The sequence below is a fragment of the Macaca mulatta genome, chromosome 11, assembly GCF_049350105.2.
Source record: "Macaca mulatta isolate MMU2019108-1 chromosome 11, T2T-MMU8v2.0, whole genome shotgun sequence".
In the NCBI taxonomy this organism is placed as follows: Eukaryota; Metazoa; Chordata; class Mammalia; order Primates; family Cercopithecidae; genus Macaca; species Macaca mulatta.
The window spans coordinates 116,103,110-116,130,760 of NC_133416.1; the positions used below are offsets into that span (position 1 = coordinate 116,103,110).

Here is a 27,651-nt window from a genome sequence, read left to right on the forward strand (position 1 = left end):
TTGGGCCAGAATTCCATGCTGGGGAGGAGGAAGCTCTGCAATCTGGGGACACTGTCTCTTTCCCTCTGGTCAGGTCAGTTTCATGTTGGGTATGGAATTTATCAAGCTGGTTGGGAGAACTGGTGGGACACCATATGGACAGTCCTCCTGGGCTTCCTCTATTTGGGATGGATGAATGTTCAACTAATCAACTAAATTCGGAGGGATAATTCAGTTATGTCTCCCAGCAGCCAAGGTCAGGGTTAAGGATGTGGACCCTGGAGCCAGGTGTGCCTGCATTTCAATGCTGGCATTGCCTTTTACGGGCACCCCAAGCTTGGCAAATGATAGGTATAATAATGGACATTTATGTAATTTTCTCTGTGCCAAGAGCTTTATGTACAAGGGCCATTTACTCCTCATAACAGCCCCATGGGAGAGGCTATTATTATCCCACCTACAGATGAGAAAACTGAGACACAGGGAAGTTGAATAGCTTGCCCAATATGCAGTCTTTAAGTAGAGGAGCTGGGATTTGAACCCAAGCAGTCTGGCCTCAAAACCCAGGCTTTTCACAATGACACTGCATTATTTCATTTGTCAAAATGAGCTTCTTTGGTAAATACTGAAATGAGGGCTGAGGCCGGGCATGGTGGCTCACACCTATAATCCCAGGATTTTGGGAGACCCATGTGGGTGGATCACGAGGTCAGGAGATCGAGACTATCCTGGCTAACACAGTGAAATCCCGTCGCTACTAAAAATACAAAAATTAGCCTGGCCTGGTGGCATGCGCCTGTAGTCCCAGCTACTCGGGAGGCTGAAGCAGGAGAATCGCTTGGACCCAGGAAGCGGAACTTGCAGTGAGCCAAGATCGCACCACTGCACTCCAGCCTGGGCAACGGAGTGTGACTCTGTCTCAATTAAAAAAAAAAAAAAAGAAAGAAATGAGGGCTGAGCAGGCCCAGGAGATGAAGAAAGATCATGAAGAGCGGATGCCACATCACTGCAACTTGGTGATATTGCCTGCACATGTATTCTAGAATCTGGTTTCTCAACCTCAGCACCGCCAACATCTTGGACCAGGTCATTCTTTGTGGTGGGGGCTGTCCCATGCACTGTGGGCTATGGAGCAGAATCCTTGGCCCCTATGCACTGGATGCCAGTAGGACACCCCTCCCCCGAGGTGTGACAATCAAAAATGTCTTCAGACATTGCCAAGTGCCCCCGGCCCTGCACTGAGAGCTACTATTTTGGAAGGTGCCAAAACATGTTTGCAATCTGCAAGATTCAGTAAATGGCATTTCTGTAAACTCCTCTATAAATCTCTTTAAAATCCCAGCTTAGAGCTTCCTCTTCTGAGGCCCTTCACAAACATGAAGATGTCTATGTGGGAACACCAAGTGAATTACTGTCCCTAGTGGCAGAGTAAACATACTCTTCCAAGGGAAGTTGGGATCCTACATGAATGACCATTGTGCATTGTGGACTTTCCAGGTCAACAAAGAACATTCATCAGGCAGTTGCTGCGCTGGAGAGGATAAGAAAGTAGCAGAAAGTGGAAACAAGGAGGTCTGGTTCTCATCCACTGCAGCTCAGTCACTCGAGAAGTATTTATTGAGTGTGCACTCTGAGCCAGGGAGGTCAGGCTCTGGGGCCAACTCAGTGAACAAAACAAATGCAGCCCCTTTCCTCATGGAGTTTACTAAATTCCCTCCACGCTCTTCAGTCCTGTGCCTGTGGCAGACATCACTAGTCAATCACAGCACTGTCCCACTGAACCTTCTGACTCCTCAAATCCATGTTTCTGGCATCCTCTAATAAATGATTAGAACAGACACAGGGACAAAACCAACCTGCCCTTTCGTTTTGGGGATTCAATGAATGGTAGCTATGAATATCTGTGTTTTCTAATCCAGCGTCCTCTGATATAAATAAGGAAATTTCAGCCCTAGATGGGGAGTGGCTTGCTTTAGTCATGCAGTGTCAGATTCAAGCCCAAAGTTAAGGCATTTTTACTCATTTTCTGTTATATTCCTCACTGCTTTATAATTCAGCAATTGGATAGCAGAACTTGGGTTCAGCAAATTTCCTCATTATGGATTCCTGAAGTGTGTGTGTGTGCGCATGTTTGTCTGTGTGCGTGTGTGTGTGTGTGTGCATGTTTGTCTCAGGAACAAATAAATGAATTTTTTTTTTCCCAGACAGAGTCTTGCTCTGTTGCCCAGGCTGGAGTATAGTGGCATGATCTCAGCTCATTGCAGCCTCCCCATCCTGGGTTCAAGCGATTCTCCTGCCTCAGCCTCCTGAGTACCTGGCACTACAGGCGCGCGCCACTGGGCCTGGCTAAGTTTTGTATTTTTTGTAGAGATGGGGTTTCGCCATGTTGCCCAGACTGGTCTTTAACTCCTGAGCTCAGGTGATCTGTCCTCCCAAAGTGCTGGGATTACAGGCATGAGCCACCACTCCTGGCCTCCCTTGATTATTTTAAAGGCTTAAAGATTAACATTGGATTCAGCCTCAGACAGCCACAGCTTTACAGTTCTTTCAACGGCTGCTCAGCTCCATCAAAGCAAAAATGACTCTATTTTATTTTCAGAGGTGTTTTTTCTTCTCTCCTTCCTTCCCTCCTCCTTCCATCCCTCTTTTCTTCCTTTTCTTCTTCCTTCTCCCCCTTCCTCGCTCTCTCTCCCTACCTCCTTCCTTTCTTCCTCTCTCCCTCCCTTCCTACCTCTCTCTTTTTCTCCTTTCTTCTTTCCCCCTTTTCTTTTCTTTCTTTTTTTTTTTTTTTCTGAGATGAAGTCTCACTCTTGTTGCCCAGGCTGGAGTGCAATGGCGCCATCTTGGCTCCTGGGTAGCTGGGATTACAGGCATGTGCCACCATGCCTGGATAATTTTGTATTTTTAGTAGAGATGGGGTTTTATCATATTGGTCAGGCTGGTCTCGAACTCCTGACCTCAGGTCATCCGCCCACCTTGGCCTCCCAAAGTGCTGGGATTACAGGCGTTAGCCGCCACGCTGAGCCCTCTTTCTTCCTTCCTTTTTTCCTTCCTTCCCTCCCTCTGTCCCTTTTCCCTCCCTCGCTTCTTCTTTCCTTCTTTCCTTCTTTTTTCCCCTCCCTCCCTCCCTCCCGCCCGCCCGCCCGCCCGCCTTCCTTCCTTCCTTCCTTCCTTCCTTCCTTCCTTCCTTCCTTCCTTCCTCTCTCCTGTCCTTAAACTCTTGTTCATTCTTCCAACCAGAAAATCACTGTGCCATCACTCATATGCTCCAGAAACAGGAAATGGGTGGGAGGGCAGATGGGGGCAGAATCTAGAGAGCTGCCACTGAAGACCAGAGTAATTCCTTCTTGGGTTAACAGGGGCGTAATAACCAGCTTTTGCTTCCTTTGGGAGCCCCAGAGAGGACTTTCCAACTGCCATCTCCAGCCCCATCACCAGTCAAGACCCCGAGGCCCATCATGGCTGCATTTAGTTTCCAGCCTGCTGCCTCCGGAGTTACAGTCTTGGCAGTTATATTAATCACCATTTCTTGGCAATTATTGATCACCATCTTCCAGGTGTCTACTGGCCAAAGTTTCCTGCGCAGTAGCAGTGAGAGGGGATGCAGCAGGAGTCTGCATCCTCTGTGGCATTGCTGGAACGTTCATTCATTCATTGAGCCATCACCTGCTTCTGGAGCACCTACTGATTCAAGCCACTGGCATCACAGTGAAGACAGAGTTCTAGACTTAGAATGAGCAAGACCTGCCTCTGTGATGCACAAACCGTGTGGCCCTGGGTAAGTTGCCCACTCTCTGTGCCTCAGTTTCTTCTTCTATCAAGTCAGAGTGATAATAGTACCTACTTCAACGGTTATTATGGGGATTGAATGAGCTAATGCATGAACCATACTTTGTGTCATGCCTGCTATACAACGCACTATTTTATTTTCAGCCCATGGCTTGCTAGTTGTAGTGGAGATTGCCTGTTACCTACCCAGCATCCAGATCTCACTTCTTCCTTCCTAACAGAATTCTAGGTTTGTTCAAGTAGCCCATTCCCAGCTCCAGTAGTAGGTTATTCTTAGTCTAAACCAATCATTTTCAAAGTATGGTCCCAAAACTAGCAGCATTGACGTTGCATGGGGACTTGTCAGAAATGTTATACTTGGAGTTTCAGTTTACATGTGTCCTGTGCCTAGCATGTGCCTGGCATTGTACAAAGAGATTCACACAGTGGCTCACATCTGTAATCCCAGCACTTTAGGAGGCTGAGGTGGAAGGACTGCTTGAGGCCAGGAGTTTGAGACCAGCCTGGGCAACATAGTAAGACCCTGTTTCTCTACAAAAAATTAAAAAACAATTAACTGGGCATGGTGGCACAAGTCTTATCCCAGCTACTTGGGAGGCTGAGGTGGGAGGATTGCTTGAGCCCAGGAGGTCAAGTTTGCAATTAGCTATGATTGCACCTCTGCACTCCAGCCTGGGCAACAGAGCAAGACCTTGCCTCGAAAAAACAAAAGAAACAGTGATTTACACCTCAATTAACCCTAATTCATCTCTCTTAACCCTCCAATACAGGTTCTATTATTTTCTTCTTTATTCATATTAAGAAATTGATGCTCAGAGAGGTCAATTTGACTGAGCGCAGTGACTCACACCTGTAATCTCAGCACTTTGGGAGGCCATGGCCGGCGGATCACTTGAGGTCAGGAGTTTGAGACTAGCCTGGCCAACATGGTGAAACCCCATCTGTACTAAAAATACAAAAAATAGCCGGGCGTGGTGGCAGGTGCCTATAATCTCAGCTACTTGGGTGGCTGAGGCAGGAGAATCACTTGAACCCAGGAGGCGGAGCTTGCAGTGACCTGAGATCATGTGATTGCACTTCAGCCTAGGCGACAGAGCAAGACTCCATCTCCAAAAAAAAAAAAAAAAAAAAAAAAAAAAAGTCAATTTGCTTGCCCAAGATCACACAGCCAGTAGTGGCAAAGTTGAGACTGAACCCGGGTCCACCTGATGTCAAGGCCCTGAGCTGTAAGTTCCCTGTTCCTTCTTGTCTGCAAGTCCATTTCATATCATGTCTGGGCTCTCCCAAAAGCTGGCTCTAAGATAAGGATCCTAGTAAAGATAGTTTATTTGAGCAGATTCCAGTAGGGGAGTGGAGAAGTGAGACAGGGAAGGGAAGGAAGGTAATTCAGGGTGTCTTCATGAACAGGTTCCCACAGCAGACACTGGAGTTCAGTCCTGCTGGGATTGAGAAATTGTTTTCTGGGTGCAGTGGTTCACGTCTGTAATCCCAGAGCTGTGGGGAGGCCAAGGCAGGAGGATTGCTTGAGGCCAGGAATTTGAGACCAGCCTGCGCAACATGGTGAAACCCCATTTCTACAAAAAATATGAAAATGAGCTGGGTGTATTGGTGCACGCTTGTAGTCCCAGTTGCTTGGGGGGCTAAGGTGGGAGGATTGCTTGAGCCTGGGAGGTTGAGGCTACTGTGAGCTGAGACTGTGCCACTGCCCTCCAGCAAGACCCTGTCTCAAACAAAAACAAAAACAAAAAACCCAAAATTTGAGAAATGGCTCTCTTTAGGACAAGAGAATCAATGGCTTTATCTACCATCCTTTGACTGCCCCAGCCAGGGGTAATGAGGAAATGATTCCAGCCCAGGGGATATGAGTAGGCACTGACTGTCTAGATTCTGAAATGCATATGCTTGGGCCCCACTAGGAATGTGTGCTTTGAAGAGAGTCCACAGCAGCCTTACAGCAATGTCTTCTCACTGTACTTCAACGTAATCCTCATTAGGCCTCCCAATTGCTAACGCGGAACGGGTTTGCTACTTGTCCAGACTGTCACCAAGAGAACCCAGAGGACATGCGTTTAGAAGAGTAAGTTTGCCTTACTGTTTTCCTGCCGTACTGGTCTGAGATATTTCCCCAGAGCGTGGAGCTGGACATCATGCCTACAAAGACCACCTGTGGGGGGAAAGACAGTTTTCATTAGACAGAGGACTTGGATCATTGCACAGAAAGGGAACAACAAATGGAACTGGTGATGTCACCCTCTAGGTAACAACAATGATCTAACATTCACTGAGAGCCTGACAAAGGGCAGACACTAAGTGCTTCCTGCAAGCTTCCCAACAATCCCGTGGGGAGGGTGCTATTACTATCCCCATTTTACAGATGAGGGAACTGAGACTCAGAGAGAGGCAATTGCATGACCAGTGTCACAGAGTGTTAAGTGGTGCAGCCTGCACTGGAATCAGGCATTCTGGTTCCAGAACTAGCTTTTGACAAGTTTCACACCATCCTAAAGAAACACTTGCCCGACTGCTGAGAAAATACCAAGGGCTGCAAGGTAGAGGCTAGAAAGTAGGAAAAACAGGCACACAGGAGGCTGGCATGGGAGCTGTAAACTACTAGTAAGAGAAACTACTCATTGTGTGGGAGGCAAAGTCATTGTTACATTGTTAATCCTTGGAGTAACAGCTGGTGAGATTTGAATGATCCTACTCATATGACAGAATGGGGAGCCGAGGCTCTGATAGATTAAGAAACCTGCTCCGGGCCGGGCGCAGTGGCTCAAGCCTATAATCCCAGCACTTTGGGAGGCCGAGACAGGTGGATCACAAGGTCAGGAGATCGAGACCATCCTGGCTAACACGGTGAAACCCCATCTCTACTAAAAAATACAAAAAACTAGCCGGGCGAGGTGGCGGGCGCCTGTAGTCCCAGCTACTCGGGAGGCTGAGGCAGGAGAATGGCATGAACCCAGGAGGCGGAGCTTGCAGTGAGCTGAGATCCGGCCACTGCACTCCAGCCTGGGCGACAGAGCGAGACTCCGTCTCAAAAAAAAAAAAAGAAACCTGCTCCGCCTCCCTGAAAGGAGAGAGTAGTGGCAAGTCTTAAGCCCAAGCAGGCTGACTGGTGCCTCATCACCATGCTCTTCCCTCTCTAAGGCGCCTCATCACCGTGCTCTTCCCTCTCTAAGTGCCAGGCACCATGCTGAAGGCTTTATGCACACGTCTTACTGCATTCTCACAGTAGCTCTACCTGGTGGGTGCTTCTATTACCCCCATTTCACAGATAAGGCAACTGACGGCCAGAAAGGGGAGGGCACAGTCTCAGTTTGGTCTGACCCAGAAAGCATTTCTTGTGGCATGTCCGAGGGTGGGGAGTGGGGATGGTACACAGAAGCATTCCAAGGGAGAAGCAGACACAGCTTATGTATGTATAATTTATTTGTTTGTTTGTTTAGACAGGATCTTGTTCTGTCACCCAGGTTGGAGTGCGGTGGTGTGGTCACGGTTCACTGCAGCCTCAACTTCCTGGGCTCAAGTGATCCTCTCACCTCAGCCTCCCGAGTAGGGGAGACTACAGGTGTGCACCACCATGCCTGGCTAATTTTATTTATTTATTTATTTAGTAGAGACAGGATCTCACTTTGTTGTCCAGGTTGGTCTCAAACTCCTGGTCTCAAGGGATCCTTCCACCTCAGCCTCCCACAGTGCTGGGATTACAGGTATGAGCCACTACACCTGGCCCTGAGTGGATCATTTTAAGGGAATTCATTTCCAAGTTTACAACTTCCCCACAGACTCTTTCTTAAAAACATGTTAGGGCTCTTCTTCTCCAGTTCCTGCCTGACTCCGTCTTTCTCAGCCACGCCTCTCTAGGCCAGTCTGACCAAGGCATTGCTTTTGAATGTAAACCCTTCAGAGTGCCTCAGAAGGGGCACTGATGATGCACTTACCGATGACTTTTGCAAGTCATCTGGGTTCCGATACCTTTATTATTACTTTCAACAGAATTGGAGAACAGTCTAATCAAGCTGTCGGCAAGTCAGGTCATGGAACATAATTTTTCAGAAATGAAAGCTGTGTGCTCTTTGGCACACACAATTTGGAGAGTGTTTTTAAAAATCAAGTGGCATCAGTTTATTGAGTTCTAACAAAACTCCTTCAGTTCCTCAAAATTTTTTTTATGTGAACAAAGATTTTCACATACACATTCATTCAGGAAAAATGACAAATAGGAATGGACCTGGTGCTGAACCCTGTCTCACTTTAGCAATAATCATTCAGGAATACATAAAATATTTGGGAAACGTTCCACACCACTCATTAAGGGATACATTTCCGATAAAACCTTGCTTATGATTAACAATTATTTATCAAAATTATATGTTGTTTATGTGGTCTATTGTGTACTACTAAAAATTATAATGATAAATCAGTGTAGGAGAAAAATGTGAGTGCTTAGAGCCTTCTCGTCTCAGAGAATTAAAACTAATAATTTAAAATGTATGTATTTTGTCACAGAGAATTATCATAGGGTAATGAATGTGATCCTTTCAAGCAAGAAAACATTACATTAGGCCAGCCTGGGCAACACGGTGAAATTCCGTCTCTACTAAACATAAAAAATTAGCTGGGCATGGTGGCGTGTGTCTTTGTTCCCAGCTGCTCAGGAGGCTGGGGTGGGAGGATCGCTTGAACTTAGAAGGCAAAGGTTGCAGTGAGACAAAATCACACCACTATACTCCAGCCTGGGCAACACAGAGAGACCCTATTTCAAAAAAAAAAAATTACATTAAGATAAAATTATATGGAGAAATGAATGGAAATATAAGTTCCAAGAAAAAATCAATGCAAAATTTCTAAATTCCTCTAAAGAGCTTGTTCATGTAATTTTAAAACAAATAATGGTAGATATCAGGTAAGTATTTCCATTTTTCCACTTTACTAGACACATTTTAAAAAGTGACATGATAATTTTATTTTGATTTTTATATTTCAGCACACTGGCAATGGTATCATCTGCAACCTACAATTTTAAAAATTTCGTGTCAATGTAAAAACATGTGACAGTCCTGGATTCTACATGGTTTTTATTTAATTCTTTTCTAGATTAACCTAGAACCAAGATGTTTGAAGATTACTGTCTTGGGATAAAGTGTTGCCTTTGTCATGTGCTAAGTGATATTCTTACATCCTGAAAGAGTTAAGTATCTCTCAAAACACCCATTTTCCTCAAAAGGAGAGATTCTGGCACAGCAGAGCACTGCTTCTATATCATAATAATTACGGTAATCTTGCGCAGTATTTCCTGCAGCAACAATGTGTATCTGTAGCATCCTCCTTGGGTACTTTATGTCTCCAACTCCTGCAGGACTCTAGCTTTTCCATAGAAAATTCACCCATGAGACTTAATGGCTCTACCTAGCCTACAAGTCTAAACCTCATACCACAAGAAAGTAGCCCGAGGCAGGGGCTCGGAGCCTGCCAGGCCTGGCTTTTGATTCTGCCTCTTACAGGCTGTCTGAGCTTGGGCAAGTCAATGCCCCTCTCTAAACCTCAGTTTCCTTATCTGTAGAAGTGACAGTAATAAAAGCACCTCTTTCATAGGTTTGAGAAGGTTAAAGAGGTAATGTATGCAAAACCATTAGCCTGGCCCAAAATAAGTGCTCAGTAAATTGGAGACCAGAAAGGCCCTACATTGCAAAAACACAGACCTGCAGTTATTATTATTAATATTATTATTTTAGATGGAGTCTCACTCTGTCGCCCAGGCTGGAGTGGAGTGGTGAGATCTCGGCTCACTGCAACCTCAGCCTCCCGGGTTCAAGTGATTCTCCTGCCTCAGCCTTCTGAGTAGCTGGGATTACAGGACGTGCCACCATGCCCAGTCAATTTTTGTGTTTTTGATAGAGACAAGGTTTCACCAAGTTGGCCAGCCTGGTCTCGAACTCCTGGCCTCAAGTGATCCGCCCGCCCCAGTCTCCCAAAGTGCTAGGATTATAGGCATCAGCTACCGCGACCAGCCTGCAGTTACTCTTTAGGAGATATTGGTGAGGAGGAATATAAAAAACAAGTATCATGGACTCAGCCCCTGGTGTGTGCTAGGGGCTGTGTGTATTTAACAAAATACACAGAAAAACAGGCTTATCACCCCCATTTTGCAGGCCACAAAATATAGCCATCAAGTGCCTCACTCAAGGTCACACATCTGGAGGTGACTAAACCACAAAAACACAGGTGTATGTGCCATGAAACTCTTCCCACTGAACTTCACAACCTTATTGCTAGTATCAGACTGGGCCATGCTGTGTGGAAGGCACTCAGGCCATTCCAGAACAGTTATCTACAAAAAAACAACGTTCTGTGAGGCATCCTGAATTGGCAATGACTCCAACACTGATGGAGATCACAGACCTTGAGCCAGTGATTAACCTCTCTGTGCCTCATCTTGCTCAACTAACCATAGTGCCTAGCTCATAGGTCTGTGAGGATTAAAGAGCACATGTACATTATGCATATATTGTATGCAATGTAGGTAAAGGCCTTTGCACAGTAAATGCTCTGTAAGTATTAGCTTTTGTGATTATCATTATTATCCTCTTATCCAGCCTGGCCATTCCTCTCTCTCTCTCAATCTCTGTTTTTTGTTTTTTTTTTTTAATTTGAGGTGAAGTCCTGCTGTGTCACCCAGGCCAGAGTGCAATGGCACAATCTCAGCTCACTGCAACCTCTGCCTCCCGGATTCAAGCAATTCTCCTGTCTCAGCCTCCCAAGTAGCTGGAATGACAGGTGCCCGCCACCATGCCCCGCTAATTTTTGTATTTTTAATAGAGACGGGGTTTCACCATATTGGTCAGACTGGTCTCAAACTCCTGACCTCAGGTGGTCCACCCACCTCGGCCTTCCAAAATGCTGGGATTACAGGCGTGAGCCACTGCGCCCGGTCCATTCCTCTCTCTTTTAAGAGGTTGCTGCTGATCTCTCCCTGACAAAAAGTGAGGGTTCTGCAGCCTCCTCCTTCAGGCCTTAATTCCAGGGAGCAATAGCTCCAATTTATTGAATACCTACTCTATGCCAGGCACTGTGTTGTTTCCAGTCCTCAAATCATCCTAGGGGTGTGGGGATTGGCATCTCCTGTTTGCAGCCAAGAAAACAGGCATATAGAGTTTAAGTGATATGCACAGGTGGGTTTCAAGCTCCCAGCAACAGAACAGAATGCCTGGGACACCCTCCCAAGTAGCTGGACCTCCGGGTGGAGTAGAGTTGGCTGTAAACCTGCTAGGATATGTGAGGTGGGGATGGGACAGTGTTGCCGTCAGGGCTTAATTCTTTTCGGCTGAGCCTTCAGCAGCAGGAGAAGGGAGATATTCTGCAGGACACCCCAGCGGAGCAGAACTGTATGCAACAGGAGGGAGCTGCTGGGCTGCCTACCGAGGTCAGCAATGCCACCTGCCAGCTTGGGAGCCTCCACTCGCAATGCAGCTGTGGCGCCAGGATGCTGAGGATCATCATCTCCATGGCATCAGCCATCTGCAGAGAGGATGGAGACATCATGAGGCCAGGATGCTGCTTGGTGCTGGGGAAGGCTGGCCAAGTCCATAACCCCAGAGACAGAGACTGTAGCGCACCCCTCTCCACCCGCTGCCAAGTGCCCTGCTGCACACCAAACTACACTCAAAGCTCCAGCAGTTAAAACCATGCATTACCACTGCAGGAATAGACAAATAGACATTTCATATTATTTTTGTATGTGTTTTTTGTGTTTTAAAAAATATGGACACGTGGCAAATGAAGTGGGAAAACATATTTCTAAAATCTGAGAAAAAAACATTTTTATAGAGGCAGAGAGACAATGATATTTTTAGTGCAATTAAAGACTGGCTTGTCTTTGGCTTATAGGTCATTTGTTCATATAGAATAGAATAGAATTGTCAGTATAGTTAACAAGTGTGACCTTTTAATACGTTAAAACAGACTCGGAATCCCCAGCAATTAAACATCATGTACCTTTATGAGACTAGACAGACCAGGACAGACATGGAATCTAGAAGCACGCCCATGTGGCCAAGGGAATTTGGTACACGATAAAGGCAACTTTTCCAATTAGTGGGGGAAATGTTGTGGGGAAATTGACGATCCATTTGGAAGAATATATATTTAGATCACCATCTCCTGCCATTCACAAAAATTAATTTCAAGTATATTAAAGGTTTAGCTGTGCTCTTCGCCATAGCTAGGGGATTTGAATGAGGGAGCATGAGAGTCTTGAAGCAGAAGGCACATTTTTAATCTATGCCTGCTTTTCTAGGGAGAGCTCTACAGCTGACATCATAATCTCATAGTAGCCCTGAGCCCAAAGAGTTGAAAGCCACTTAATTAGCTAGAAACTTCAACTCCTTCTTGGGGGCAACTGGCAAGCACACCCAGCTCTCCTCAAGCACAGACCTCGTTATCACCACTTATCACGCCACATAAATTTTGTTGATTGGAATTCAAGCAAAGGCTCCATGTGCAAAGAACTGTGTCCTTCCTTGCAGACCGTGGAAACCCAGCGGAGCAGCATGGGGGTTTCTTGGAGGCTGAGCCACTGCCCCCAGAAATACTTGCCCAAGCCAAGCCGGTGAGAACAGACAGCTTCCACTGAAATTTTCCAAAGCCAATGGCTTCCACCGCATCTTCCACCATGAAAGTATCTGGGAAGGAGAAAGGGAGAGGGAAGGAAGGAATCAGTGCACCTTGCAGTTGTCCTAGTGTGGGGTTTTCTGGGGTGGTCCCCAGCCAAGCTAATTAAAGGCAGCACATGCTGCTTTTAGAACTTATCCTAGAAAAATATTCCAATATGAAGTGATGTCCTACAACTGCAGCATGACTTACAACGGGAGAAATGGAAAAACCCGAACGCCCATCAATAGGGGGTTGGCTAAATAAATTATTAAGTAGATATTATACGTATATAAATTATTAAATATCCACATTAGGAAATATGACCCAACTGTTAACAAGAATGTGCAGATATAGAAAGATACACAAAGTATATTGTTAATGTTTAAAAACACAACAAGATCAACAACAAGGTATTTAGCATGGTTCTATTCTTGGAAATGTATGCATGTGGGTGTATATATATGCACATGTATCTATCCATAGAATATATACAAGACTTTGAATTATGGTTTAATTTGTTTGTTGTCAGAGGGAGGAAGGAAAAAATTATATGAGAATTAACTTCCTTTTACAATTTACTACTTCCATGGCCAGAAAAAAAAAAAATACTTTTTTGTTTGTTTTGGTTTTGTTTTGCGACAGGGTCTTGCTCTGTTGCCCAGGCTGGAGCTCAGTGGTACAATCATAGCTCACAGCAGCCTCGATCTCCTGGGCTCAAGTCATCCTCCTGCCTCAGCCTCCCAAGTAGCTGGGACTACAAGCCCATGCCACCATGCCCAGCTAATTTTTTTCTATTTTTGTAGAGATGAGATCTCACTATGTTGCCCAGGCTGGTCTTGAACTCCTGAGCTCAAGCTATCTTCCCACCTCAGCCTCCCAAAGTGTTAGGATTACCGATGTGAACCACCGTGCCTGGCCTCAAATACTTTTGAAAGGCACAATTCCATCTGCACTCCAATGGAAAGATGTGCACACCATGTTGTTAAGTGAAAAGCGAAAGTTGTGGAGAGGTATGTGCCGTAGGAGCTGCCTTTGTGATAAAATGTATATACGTGTCTGTGTGCCAAGCAGGGGAAGTAAGACTGAGTGGATGTCTTACAAACTGCTTACCAGGCTCATCTTTGAAAACAACACTCACTTTCCTACTTTGAGCATTTCTTTAATGTCTGAACGCTTTCCAAATAAACAGGTGTTATTTTTATGCTCAGAAAAAAACACAGATATAATTTATAAACTAATAAGTGTTTTGAAACATATTAAAAGATGGCCGGATGCTGTGGCTCATGCCTGTAATCCCAGCACTTTGGGAGGCTGAGGCAGGAGGATCACTTGAGACCTGGAGTTTCAGAGCAGCCTGGGCAGCATATTGAGACCCCATCTCTACTAAAAATATTTTTAAAAAGTAGCTGTGAGTGGTGGCTCACGCCTATGGTCCTAGCTACCTGGGAGGCTGAGGGAGGAGGATGGCTTGAGCCAGGGAGGTTTCAAGGTTGCAGTGAGCTGTGATCATGCCACTGCACTCCAGCCTGGGTGACAGAGCAAGATTCTGTCTCACAAAAAAAAAAAAAAAAAAATTGAAAAAACAAAACTAAACTAAACTAAAACACTAAACCCAATGTGCTATGCTGGATTGTATCTGGGAACAGCACAACTGCAATGACTGATGAAATCAGAATAAAGTCTGGAGCTGAGCTAATAGTAGCACACCAAAGTTAATTTTTTTAGTTTCGTTGTTAACATTAGGGGAGGCTGGGTAAAGGGTATGTGAGAACTGTCTATATTATATCTGCATTTTTTTTGCAAAGCTAAAATAATTCCAAAGTGAACAGTTAATTAAGAAATAAAAATACAGCTGGGCACAGTGGCTGCACACTTTGGGAGGCCAAGGCGAGCAGATCACCTGAGGCCAGGAGTTTGAGACCATCCTGGCCAACATGGCGAAACCCCGTCTCTACTAGAAATACAAAAATTAGCCAAGTGTGGTGGTGCATGCCTGTAGTCTCAGCTACTCAGGAGGCTGAGGCAGGAGAATCACTTGAATCCAGGAGGCGGAGGTTACAGTGAGCTGAGACTGCACCACTGCACTTCAGCCTGGGTGACAGAATGAGTTTCCACCTGAAAAAAATAAAAATACTAAAGGAGGATGCTTGGGTGGCCCTATGGGTGACCTCCAAGGATCTCATCAGCACCTGCTGGGAGGTGTCCTTTTTTTGGAATTTCAACCATGGGCCTTGTATGTCAACCATAATTTTCTCCAGAAGTGTAAGCTGGTGTTGATCACATTAGCAGGTTGTGGTTTCCTCCAGCAAAATATACCATCCATAAGAACAGTAGTAACACTATTGTGGGGCATTTACTGAGTGCTCACTATCTGCAAGGCACTGTGCCAAAAGCTAGATGTGCATTATTTCACTTAATCCCCATCACAATCCTATGAGTTAAGGCCTAGTATTAGCCCCATTTTACAGAGGAGGACATGGATTTGCCCTGTGTTTCACAGAGTTGGGAGTAGAGTCCAGATCAGACTGAGAGTAAAGCCTCAGCTTCCCTCCATCCCCTGTTATTGCCACGTTATCTCTGCCAACAGTAGGCTGTGCATTCACGTCATTAGTCCTCTCTTAGATTTGGAATCTGAGGCTTTTCAGGAATACATAGAATGTTTTCATTCATCAGCATCAAGAAGTAAGTAAGTAAGCTGGAGACCAGGTCCCACAGCACTGCCTCAGAGGCAGCACAAGGTCATGGGTAAGAATGTGGGCTCTGAGGCCGGATTGCCTGGGCGTAAATCCAAATTGGCTAATTCCTAGCTGTATAACCCTCAGCAAGATACTTAACCCTTCTGTGCTTCAGTTTCCTCACCTGCAAAATGGGGAAGATGTTGGTAATAGATCCAATTGGAACTGTTGTGAGGATTAAATGGATAAAACATGTAAACTGGTTAGAGCAGTGCCTGGCACAGAGTAAATCCTCAGCCAATGTTAGCTGCCCCCATACCATCATCAGTGTCACCATTACCATCACACTATCATCATAACCAACATCACCACCATTGTCATTACACTGTCATCCCCACCATCATCACTATCACTGTCTTCACTATCAGCATCACCACCACTATTATCACCATCATCACCACCACGGCCATCATCTTCATCATCACCACCACCATCATCATCATCTTCATCATCACCACCATCATCATCATCACCACCATCATCATCACTATCATCATCATCACCAACATAAACACCATCTTCATCATCATCATCACTATCATCACCATCAGCATCATAACCCCATTTTCATCATCATCGTCACTATCATCACCATCAGCATCATAACCCCATCTTCATCATCATCATCACTATCACTATCATCATCATTAGCATCGCCAACCTTATCATCACCATCTTCATCATTATCATCATCATGATTACCATCATCATCACCATAATCATCACTATCACCGTCATTATCACCACAACCATCATCATCACCACCACTATCATCACCATCATCACCACCATTGCCATTATCTTCATTATCATCACCACCATCATCATCATCTTCATACCACCATCATCCCTCCATCATCATCATCACCACCATCATCATCACCATCATAACCCCATCTTCATCATCATCATCACTATCATCATCACCATCATAACCACCATCTTCATCATCATCATCACTATCATCATCATCACCATCATAATCCCATCTTCATCATCATCACTATCATCATCAGCATCATAACCACCATCTTCATCATCATCATCATTATCATCACCATCAACATCATAACCCCATCTTCATCATCATTATCACTATCATCACCATCAGCATCATAACCCCATCTTCATCATCATCATCACTATCACTATCATCACCATTAGCATTGCCAATCTTATCATCACCATCTTCATCATTATCATCATCATGATCACCATCATCATCACCATCATCATCACTATCACCATCATTATCACCACAACCATCATCATCACCACCACTATCATCACCACCATCATCATCATCTTCATCATCACCATCATCACTACCATCATCATCATCACCATCATCATCACCATCATAACCCCATCTTCATCATCATCATCACTATAATCATCATCACCATCATAATCACCATCTTCATCATCATCGTCACTATCATCATCATCACCATCATAATCCCATCTTCATCATCATCACTATCATCATCACCATCATAACCACCATCTTCATCATCATCATCACTATCATCATCAGCAGCATCATAACCCCATCTTCATCATCATCATCACTATCCTCATCATCACCATCATAATCCCATCTTCATCATCATCATCACTATCATCATCACCATCATAACCACCATCTTCATCATCATCATCACTATCATCATCACCATTGCCAACTTTATCATCACCGTCTTCATCACTATCATCATAATCATCATCATGATCACCATCATCATCATCATCACCATAATCATCACTATCACCATAATTATCACCACAATCATTATCATCACCACCACTATCATCACCATCATCACTACCACCACCACCATCATTTCCATCATCATTACCATCATCTACACCATCTTCATCATCATCACTATCATCACCATTGCCATCCTTATCATCACCATCTTCATCACTATGATCATCACCATCATCATAATCATCACCATCATCAACATCATCATCACCATCATCACATTACTATCACGATCATCACCATCATGATCATCACCACCATCATCATCATTACCATCATCATCTTTGTCATCATCATCATCATTATTACTGCCATCCTCAGCCAAGTGATGTGCAATGATGCTAACTGGCAGGGATTGTGATGTAACCCTGCCTGCTGAAGTAAGCCATATAGGCTCAGCCCCCACTTCCAGCTCCACCCCTTGGCCCTCTGGGCCCTCCCGACTGCCCCTTCACAAGAGCCCTCTGCAATTGCCTGCTGGGGAGGCAACCTTGACAGTGGCTCAGGCTAATTCCCCAACTGCAGGGCCCTCTCACCATCGGTGGGATTGGCAAACTCCTTGGGCACAGCTGCCCCATCATCCAGCTCCACAGCCTCTAGGCCCACGCGGACCCCTTCAATCTGGACTTCATGCTCTCCTGAAGCCGTGTCGTCCTCTGACCTTGCACTCTCACCTGTGCGACGGAATTTCACAACCCTAGAGAACAGAACAAATCTGGTCAAGATGGCTAAAGCTTCCTCCAAATGGCCTTGCTCTTGCTGCACAGTTCTAGTGACCAAGACAGGTGAAAGACTTCTTCTCATGGTTTGGAGAGTTGACGAATGGGGGTTAGCATTTCTGTTGAATTGGACTAGGGTTGGGGAGAGTGATAACTTCAAGAGTTATAATGTCAAGACTGCCATGTACAGTTGAGCAGATTGGGCACTGCCCAATTCCAGGGTTTCCTATTCACGTAGTAGGTTATGTGATTGAGGATATCTTTGTTGTAGGCCAGAATACTGTTTGTGAGTACATCTGTTTCAGATTTTAGACTCATCTGTCTATATCTAACATTTTGGTCATCTAAAGGTCACGTTAGGCCCACAAAAAGTTGCTCACGCCATATTTCTAAAAGTTTAAAGAGGATGCCATTTTTTAGAATAGAGACAAGGTTTCACTATGTTGCCCAGACTGGTCTAAAACTCCTGAGCTCAAGTGATCCTCCCTCCTCAGCCTACCAAAGTGCTGGGATTACAGGTGTGAGCTATCACGCTTGGTGCCAAAATTTTTAAATTGGGAAAATTCACATAAAAAGCCAGAATCCGGCTGGGCACGGTGGCTCAAGCCTGTAATCCCAGCACTTTGGGAGGCCGAGACGGGCGGATCACGAGGTCAGGAGATCGAGACCATCCTGGCTAACACAGTGAAACCCCGTCTCTACTAAAAATACAAAAACTTAGCCGGGCGAGGTGGCAGGCGCCTGTAGTCCCAGCTACTCGGGAGGCTGAGGCAGGAGAATGGCGTGAACCCGGGAGGCGGAGCTTGCAGTGAGCTGAGATCCGGCCACTGCACTCCAGCCTGGGTGACAGAGCGAGACTCCGTCTCAAAAAAAAAAAAAAAAAAAAAAAAGCCAGAATCCCAATGTCTCTTGGAAAAAGTAGAATATCTCGCTGTCTGGAGCCCACATTCCTGCATTGGAATTGTGCTAGGTCTGGGCAGTGGTGGCCCCTGGCCCACCCTGACCCCAATTTTAGATGGGTCATGCACTCCACAGTTGACCACTATCTCCTCTTCTCTAGATTATCTCTAGCCCTAAGGGTCTTTTGCTAGTTATCCTTGCACTTGCTCTGTGTTCCTCTTACTTGGCTCATGGCCCCATTTGTCAGGCCCTGTAGGCATTTGAGTTTGAGACCCCGTGGGTCCCACTCTCATGCAATATGTTCTTTCAAACTATGCTGTTGCTTGTTCCTCTGCAGGAAGTTTTGATTCTCTGGGAAGTCGTTTCTTCTTCTGGAACTCAGAGGCAAAATCACCCGTCTCCTTCCAACTTTGTCACTCCCAAACACAAAACTCCTGCTGTCTGCCAGCCCTAGGGTGGGTTTTGGGGTTATAGCACTGACAAGACAGATGTGTTCTGACCTCACTGTCTCTCAAGGGGATAGTGATACCGAATGTGCAAGTCCTTTCTGTCACGGCTTTGAGTCCTTACAGACTTTTTGAAGAAAGTTTGGGGTGCTAAGTACTGTGGATCATGCCTGTAATCCCAGCACTTTGGGAGGCTGAGGTGGGAGGATTGCTTGAGCACAGGAGTTCAAGACCAGCCTGGGCAACATAGTGAGATGCCGTCTCTACAAAAAGTAAAAAACTTAGCTGGACATAGTGGTGTGTGCCTGTGGTCCCAGCTACTTGGGAGGCTGAGGTGGGAGGATCGCTTGAGCCCAGAAGGTTAAGGCTACAGTGAGCCGTGATCATACCACTGCAATCCAGCCTGGGCAACAGAGAGAGACCCTATCTGAAAAATAAAAAGAAAGAAACAAAGAAAAGAAAGAAAGAGAGAGAGAAGGAAAAAGGAAGAGAGAGAAAGAAAGAAAAAAAGGAAGGAAGGAAGCAAGGAAGGAAGGAAGGAAAAAATAAAAGGAAAAGGAAAATAAAAAGTCTGGCTGGGCATGTTCACTCACGCCTATAATCTCCACACTTTGGGAGGCTGGGGCAAAAGGGTCGCTTGAGTCCTGTAGTTCGAGACAAGCCTGGGTGACATGGCAAAACCCCATCTCTACAAAAAATACAAAAATTAGCGAGGCATGGTGGTGTGCACCTGTGGTCCCAGCTACTTGGGAGGCTGAGGTGGGAGGATGGCTTGAGCCCAGGAGGTGGAGGTTGCAGTGAGCCAAGATTGCGCCACTCCCTCCAGCCTGGGTGACAGAGCAAGATCCTGGGGTTTTTTTTACTTGTTTAAAAAAGAAAAGAAAGAAAGAAAAAGAAAAAGTCTGGAGTTACATGGGGCATGAATAACAGAGGTAGTATATGAGCAGATGGAGTACACATTTGATCCATGTTTTTAAAAGGCAAAAAAAAGAGAAATATTTAAGTTCAAAATACTGCTATTATTAACGATTGCATCATTCCATGTATTTCACCAAAGAATAACTGTTGCGCTGGCATAGAAAGGGTAAATATCTGGATTTCTGAAGCACAGGGAGCATACCCTGCTTGTGAAGTTCTAGAAGAGAAAAGACAGATCAAATCACAGTAATTCTGTAAACTCCTGAAACTCCACTCCTTGGCAAGGCTGGGCTTGGAAAACCTGAGCTGTCAGGCTCGTCTGGGCTGGAAATGCAGGGCCCAGCACAGGGTTGGCAGACAGACTGGCGGGGTTTGAAGCTTGGTGCTAACATTTCACCCCATCTACCACAGTCACCTCTAATAGAATCAAGTTTGTGCTCTGTGCGAGTTCCAGCTGTTTTCCGTGCACTTGATCTGCATAGCACCTCTCTGAAGTTCATATTATTATCACCATTTTACAGACAAGAACACTGAGGCCCCAGAACTCACATGGCTTGCCCACAGTCCCATAACTAAACAGGCATGGAGCCAGGATTCAACTGCAGTTTTATCTGGCTTAAAACATTGTATTCCTGGCCAGTGAGAGGGTAACACCTCTTCAAACTCTTCCATTGCTTCCCATTTACTCTATTTTTTTATAAAGATATTTTATTTTGAGACATTTCGAGCATATAAAATTACACACGTAACAATGAGTGAAATCTTTGTTTCTGCTGTTTAACTAAAGGATTAGACATGTGAAATCGCCAACATTTGTCCCTAGATCAGTTGAAGCCACCCTGTCTCCATCACTCACATCTTCACAGGTATTTCACGTTTTAAAATAGGCAAAGGACTTCAATAGACATTTCTCCAAAGAAGACAGGCAAAGGGCCAATAGGCACGTAATAAGTTGCTCCATATTAGGGAAATGCAAATCAAAATCACGAGATACCATAAGATACAGGTTCTCACTCTGTCACCAATGCTCTTCTTTGATGGTAGTGGGGGGCTTTATAGGCATCATTATTCAATTTAATCCTCACAGTAACCTTGAGAGGTGGAGACTATTATTATCCCCACTGGATAAGACAAACAAATAGTCACTCTAAGCCTCAGTTTACCTCTTCTATACATTGGTGTCATAATTGTGCCATAAGTCAGGTGTCCTAGAAGAAAATCGTGAAACAGAGATTCTTTTTTTATTGTGGTAAAATATACACGCCATCAAATTTGCCATTTTAACCATTTTAAGTGTACAGTTCAGTGACATTAAGTTTCACCTGAAACTCTGTCCCCATAGAAATCAATGCTCCATTTTCCCCTACTCAGCCCCTGAGAAGCACCCTTCTACTTTCTGTCTCTGTGAATTTGACTCCTCTAGGGATCTCAGATAAGTGAAGTCACACAGTATTTTTCCTTTTGTGTCTGGCTTATTTCCCTTAGCATAATGTCTTCAAGGCTCATCCATGTTGCAGCACATTGCAGAACTTCTCTCCTTTTTAAGGCTGAATAATATTCCATTGTGTGGACAGATCACATTTTGCTGATCCATTCATCTGTTGATGGACACAAGTTGTTTCCACGTTTTGGTTATTGTGAATAACGCTGTAATGAACATGAGTATATAAATATCTATTTGAGTTCCCGCTTTCACTTATTTTAGATATAGACCCATAAGTGGAATTACTGGATAAAAGGGTTATTCTATGTTTAATGTTTTGAGGAATTGCCAGAATGTCTTCCACTGTGGCTGCACCATTTTGTATTCTCACCAGCAAAGCACAAAGATTCCAATTTATCCACATCCTTGCCAATACTTGTTATTTTCCATTTGCTTGATAACAGCCATCCTAATGGGTGTGAGATGGTATCTCATTGTGATTTTGATTTGCATTTCCCTAATATTGAGCAACTTATTATGTGCTTATTGGCCCCTTGTTGGTCTTCTTTGGAGAAATGTCTATTGAAGTCCTTTGCCTATTTTAAAATTGGGTTGTTTAACTTTTTGTTGTTGAGTTGTGCTTCTTTCTATACTCTGGATATAGATCCCTTATCAGACATATGATTTGCAAACAATTTCTCCCATTCCTTAGATTGCCTTTTTACTCTATTGATTGTGATCGTTGAATGCACCAAAGTTTGAAAAAAAAATTTTTAATACAGGATCTCATTCTGTCATCTAGGCTGGAGTGCAGTGGCGTGATCACAGCTCACTGCAGCCTCGACCTCCTGGGCCCAGGTGATCCTCCCACCTCAGCCTCCTGAGTAGCTAGGACTACAGGTGCACACCGCCATGCCTGACTAACTTTTGTTTTGGATGTTTTTGGGTTTTTTGTTTGTTTGTTTGTTGTTTTTTGTAGAGATGAGATTTCACCATGTTGGCCAGGCTGATCTTGAACTCCTGAGCTAAAGCGATCCACCCACCTTGGCCTCCCAACGTGCTGGGATTACAGGTGTGAGCCACCATGCCAGGCCGAAAGTTTTAAATTTTGATGTAGTCCAATATATCTACTTTTATTTTTATTATCTGTTCTTTTGGTGTCATATCCATGAAATCATTGCCAAATCCAGTATCATAAGGCTTTTCTCCTATATTTTCTTCTAAACTTTTATGGATTTAGGTCTTTGATCCATTTTGAGTTAACTTTTGTATATGCTGTTAGGTAAGAATCCAACTTCATTCTTTCACATACGGACATCCAGTGTTCCTAATACCATCTGTTTAAAAGACTGTCCTTTCCCCCACTGAGTGATCTTGGCACCATTTTGAAAATCATTTAATCAAATCATATGACTCGAGAATTTATTTCTGAGCTCTTGATTCTATTCCATTGATCTGCATGTCTATCCTTAAGCCACACCTAAGTAAGTTGTAGTAAGTTTTGAAATCGGAAAGTATGAGACCTTCAATTTCCTTCTCATTTTTCAAGATCGCTTTAGTTATTCGGTGTACCTTAAGAGATTCTATATGACTCTTCAGGTAGACTTCTCGTTCTTCCTTTCTTTTTTTTTGTCTTTCTTTTTTTCTTTTCTTTCTTTCACATCTCACTGTGATGCCCAGACTGGAGAGCAATGGCACGATCTCGGGTTACTGCAGCCTCCGCTTCAGGTTCAAGTGATTCTCCTCCTTCAGCCTCCTGAGTAGCTGGGACTACAGGCACATGCCACCACACCCAGATAATTTTTGTATTTTTAGTAAACATGGAGTTTCACCATATTGGCCAGACTGGTCTCGAACTCCTGACCTCAAGTGATCGGCCTGCCTTAGCCTCCCAAAGTGCTGGAATTACAAGCAAGAGCCACTGTGCCCACTCTCCTTTTTTTCTTTTGAGACAATGTCTTGCTCTGTGGCCCAGATTAGAGTGCAGTGACACTATCATAGCTCCCTACAGCCTCAAACTCCTGGATTCAAGTGATCATCCTGCCTCAGCCTCCTGAGTAGCTGGGACTACAGGCACGCACCACCACACCTAGCTTTTTGTTAGTTTGTTTCGTAGAGACAGGGATCTCATTGTGTTGGTCAGGCTGGTCTCAAACTCTTGGCCTCAAGCAATCCTCCTGCCTTGGCCTCCCAAGGTGCTGGCATTAGGATTTTTCTGTTTCTGCAAAACAATGAGATGGGGATGTTTGTGCAAGCGATTTACTAAGGAAATACTCTCAGAGAAACCCATTGGGAAGCAGGAGGAGGCAGGAGGAAGCTAAGAAAGGATGTAGTTCCTGCTGAGGTCTGGCCTCAGCCTGACCACACAGGGAGCTCTGAAGTGTGACTCGTACCACCGAGAAGGTTCCACCCGGGGATGTGAGGGCTGGGCTGTTACACCCTCATATCAATCAGTCCTTGGCTACGCCACCCCCAGCAGTGGAGGGCATAATCTCCCAGACAAGGTGGCTCCCCTCCACCAGGGGCAATCCAGAGGGAGCTACAGTTGTGAACCAACACTGGCAATAGCTGGGGGAGTGCCAGCCTGCTAAAGGAATCTGCAAAGGGCATGAACCGTATCTGCTACAAAGAAGCTCCTGCAGAGTTATTACACAAATTAATTGTAAAGCACAAGATAAATGTGAGGGATTCATCATTGAATTCTCCTTCCTCGAACTCCTTGGATAATAGCCCTCAAACCATGCAACTAGTTATTGAGCATTTGCTATAAGCCAAGAGCTGTGCAAAGCCCTTTATATTATCTCCTGCTACCTTAACAATCAACTTATGAATTAGGTACGGTTATTAGACCATTTTATAGACGAGGAAGTGGCTGCTCAGGTTATGGCTGTTGGCCTAGGTCACACAGTTTGAAGAAGCCGAGGCTTCAGTTTGGTGGTCTTTGGTAAGAGCGCCTTCAGTCCTAGTCACTGGGTGTCAAGTCAGTGCCTCTCCCAGGCATTCACATATCTCAGGAACGAGGGCAAGGTCTAAACTGAGCTGGCTTGTGTAGGCAGGCTTGCCAGAGAGTGGAAAACGGTGTGTGTTCTGGAGCAGGAATTAAAAGGCACAGCTCCACTCCAGCCTGGTTGACAGCTCTTTGGACTGTCACTTGAGTCCAGGGGTTCTTAAACTGGATGCAGTCTCAGAACTTCCACGGGGCTGGTCACAACGCGGATGGCTGGGCCCTGCCCCCAGAAGGTCTGATTCAGGAGGTCTGAGCTGGGGCCAAACCGTTACACTGAGTGCATTCCCAGGTGCTGCTGACATCGCTGATCCGGGGACTGCTCTTCTCGTGCATCAGAGGTAGGCAAGTGGTTCTGCTGTTCCCCTGCTCCCAACCCCATCGTGAAGCAGACGCACTGAGGGACTGAGCCCCGAGGAGTCCCCACTCTCTTGTTGGCTGAGCTGGGTATCTACAGCTCACCCTCCTCCCCTGAGAGGCCTGTGACACAGGACTCAGGCAAACATCCTGCCGTCTGGAGCTGGGGCATCCCTTGCAGCTGGAAGGCAGGTGTCACTTAGGAGCAAAGGCTTGGCAACAGACTGCCTTAGGCCTGGATATCCGGTCAGAAGGTGGGACTAGGACATCTCTTAAGCAGTACTTGCCCGGCAAGAACACTGTTTTATTCAAAATAGGTATTTAAGAGGTCTGCATGGTGGCTCGTGCCCCTCATCCAAGTACTTTAGGAGTCCAAGGCAGGAGGATTGCTTGAGACCAGGAGTTTGAGACCAGGCTGGGCAACACAGCAAGACCCCATCTCAGGTTTTGTTTGTTTGTTTTGAGACAGAATCTTGCTCTGTCACCGAGGCTGGAGTGCAGTGGCAAGACCTTGGCTCACAGCAACCTCTGCCTCCCAAGTTCAAGCAATTCTTGTGCCTCAGCCTCCTGAGTAGCTGGGATTATAGGCATGCGCCACCACACCTGGCTAATTTTTATATTTTCAGTAGAGACAGACTTTCTCCATGTTGGCCAGGCTGGTCTCAAACTCCTGATTGCAAGTGATCCACCTGCCTTGGCCTCCCAAAGTGCTGGGATTACAGGCGTGAGCCATCATCTCTAGCCTGCAAGACCTATCTCTACAAAAAAAAAAAAAAAAGATTAGCCAGGCATGGTAGCACATACCTGTGGTCTTGGCCACTCAAAAGGCTAAGGCAAGAGGGTCTCTTGAGCCCAGGAGGTTGAGGCTACAGTGAGCTATGATTGCACTACTGCACCCTAGCCTGGACAATAGAGTGAGATCCTGATTCTAAAGAAATAAAGAAGTAAACCAAAGTAGGTATTTAGTTACAGTAACTTCTCAGGGATACTGATAGAGATTATGGGGTGCTTTAAAGCCAGCAGTGTGCCTATAAACTGGTTCTCAAATACCCTCCCCCAACAATATTGATTTGTAGCATTTGCCAATATCTGTGTCCTAGATACTCCCACAATGGCTTGTTTCAACCTGTCAGTGACTAAATAACAGGCTCCCCAAATTCTTGCATATTTAACAATCCATCTGCTCTCTAGAACTGGTACCATCAGGCCCTAGCACATCACTGTTAAAAAAAAAGAAAAAAGAAAAAAGAAAAGTCCTCATGGGTGCAGTGGCTCACACCTGTAATTCCAGCACGTTAGGAGGCAGAGGCAAGAGGATCACTTGAGTACGGGGCTTCAGGACCAGCCTGGGAAAAATAGAGAGACCCCATCTCTACAAATAATTTAAAAATTAGCCAGATACAGTGGTGTGTGCCTGTAGTCCTAGCTACTCAGGAGGTTAAGGTGGGAGGATCACTTGAGCCTGAGAGGTCGAGGCTGCAGTGAGCTATGATTGCACCACTGCACTGCAGCCTGGGCAACAGAAAGAGACACTGTCTCTAAAACACAAAACAAACGAATATACAGAAACCTCCTGAAACTACTGACACATGCTACAGTACAGCTAAACCTCAAAAATATTACACTGAGCAAAGAAGCTAGTCACAAAAGTTCACATAGATATGAGTCCACTTAAATGCAGTGTCCAGAATTCATGGAGACAGAAAGCAGATTAGTGGCTGCCAGGGATTGGGGGATTGCCAGGGAATGGGGAGTCACAGAGTAATGGGAGGGGGTTCTCCCTTTGGGGACTAGATAGAGATGAAGGTTGTGCAACCTAGTAAAACTGCACGCTTTAATTGATGGTTAAGATGGAAAAAAAATTAAAAATAAATAAAATGGTCAAAATAGAGCCAGGCATGGTGCGGGTGGGCGGTCGGGTGGCACATGTGTCTATAATCCTAGCTAGGTGGATGGCCTGAAGCAAGAGAACTGCTTGAGGCCAGGACTTCAAGACCAGCTTGGGTAATATAGCAAGACCCCCTCTTTTATTTTTTTGAGATGGAGTCTCACTCCATCACCCAGGCTCCCTGCCACCTCTGCCTCCCAGGTTCAAGCAATTCTCCAGCCTCAGGCTCCCAAGTAGCTGGGATTACAGGTGCGCACCACCACCCCCAGCTAACTTTTGCACTTTTAGCAGAGACAGGGTTTTACCATGTTGGCCAGGCTGGTCCTAAACTCCTGACCTCAGGTGATCCACCCATCTCATACTCAAAGTGCAGGTATTACAGATGTAAGCCATGGTGCCCGGCTGCAAGACCCCATTTCGAAGGGGAAAAAAAGGTTAAAATGGTAGTTTATGTTATGTGTATTTTGCCATCAAAAAAAAAAATCCTTAACTCTTAGCACTGCTATGGATGTTATTGGAATCCCTTATCCAACAAATATTGAATGGGCACCTGCTTGTGCCAGGCCCAAAGGTGCTACTGTGATCACGAAAGTCATCAGACTTCAACACCTTTTTGCAGTGCTCATAGTCTACCAGGAGGGGATAAGAATTTTAAAAACAAAAATAGTGATTACATATGGACATCACTATATAGATGGTTTGCACATTGTAAGAAATGCTGCAAATAAAATAAACTGGGTGCTGAGAAAGGCTCATGGTGGGAGTGACATTTCACATCTGGAACCCACTCAACGAGGGGTGGTGTGAAATGGGCTACAGAAAGGAAACTACAAATGAGTAGGACCCCCAGTCCCAAAGAAGCAACCCCAAAATCAAAAACGTAAACAGTCCCCTAAGGTATTCACAGAAGATGGACACATAGAGAAATATCCCAGGAAGGAAGGACATGAATGTTTGCGTGCACTCTCAATTCATCTTCAGGGATGAAGGCAAGGTCAATGGATCAGCACCCTTGACTCTGAGGACATCACAGAAAGAACTCGCTGTGTGGCCTGATCATCCTCCTT

General features: G+C 45.1%; 1 protein-coding gene across 5 annotated transcripts in view; it reads right to left on the bottom strand.

Annotated features, from left to right (window-relative positions):
* SVOP (SV2 related protein) overlaps nucleotides 1-27,651 on the bottom strand; it is a 101,301-nt gene that overhangs the window by 51,293 nt on the left and 22,357 nt on the right. For 3 of the 5 annotated variants that reach the window (XM_015152697.3, XM_077952672.1, NM_001266218.1), the window contains 4 exon segments: nucleotides 17,466-17,626; nucleotides 12,367-12,452; nucleotides 11,191-11,289; nucleotides 5,861-5,932 (listed from right to left, as the gene is read on the bottom strand). In XM_015152697.3, coding sequence (XP_015008183.2) covers nucleotides 5,861-5,932; nucleotides 11,191-11,289; nucleotides 12,367-12,452; nucleotides 17,466-17,626 — 418 coding nt within the window. 5 annotated transcript variants of the gene reach the window in all.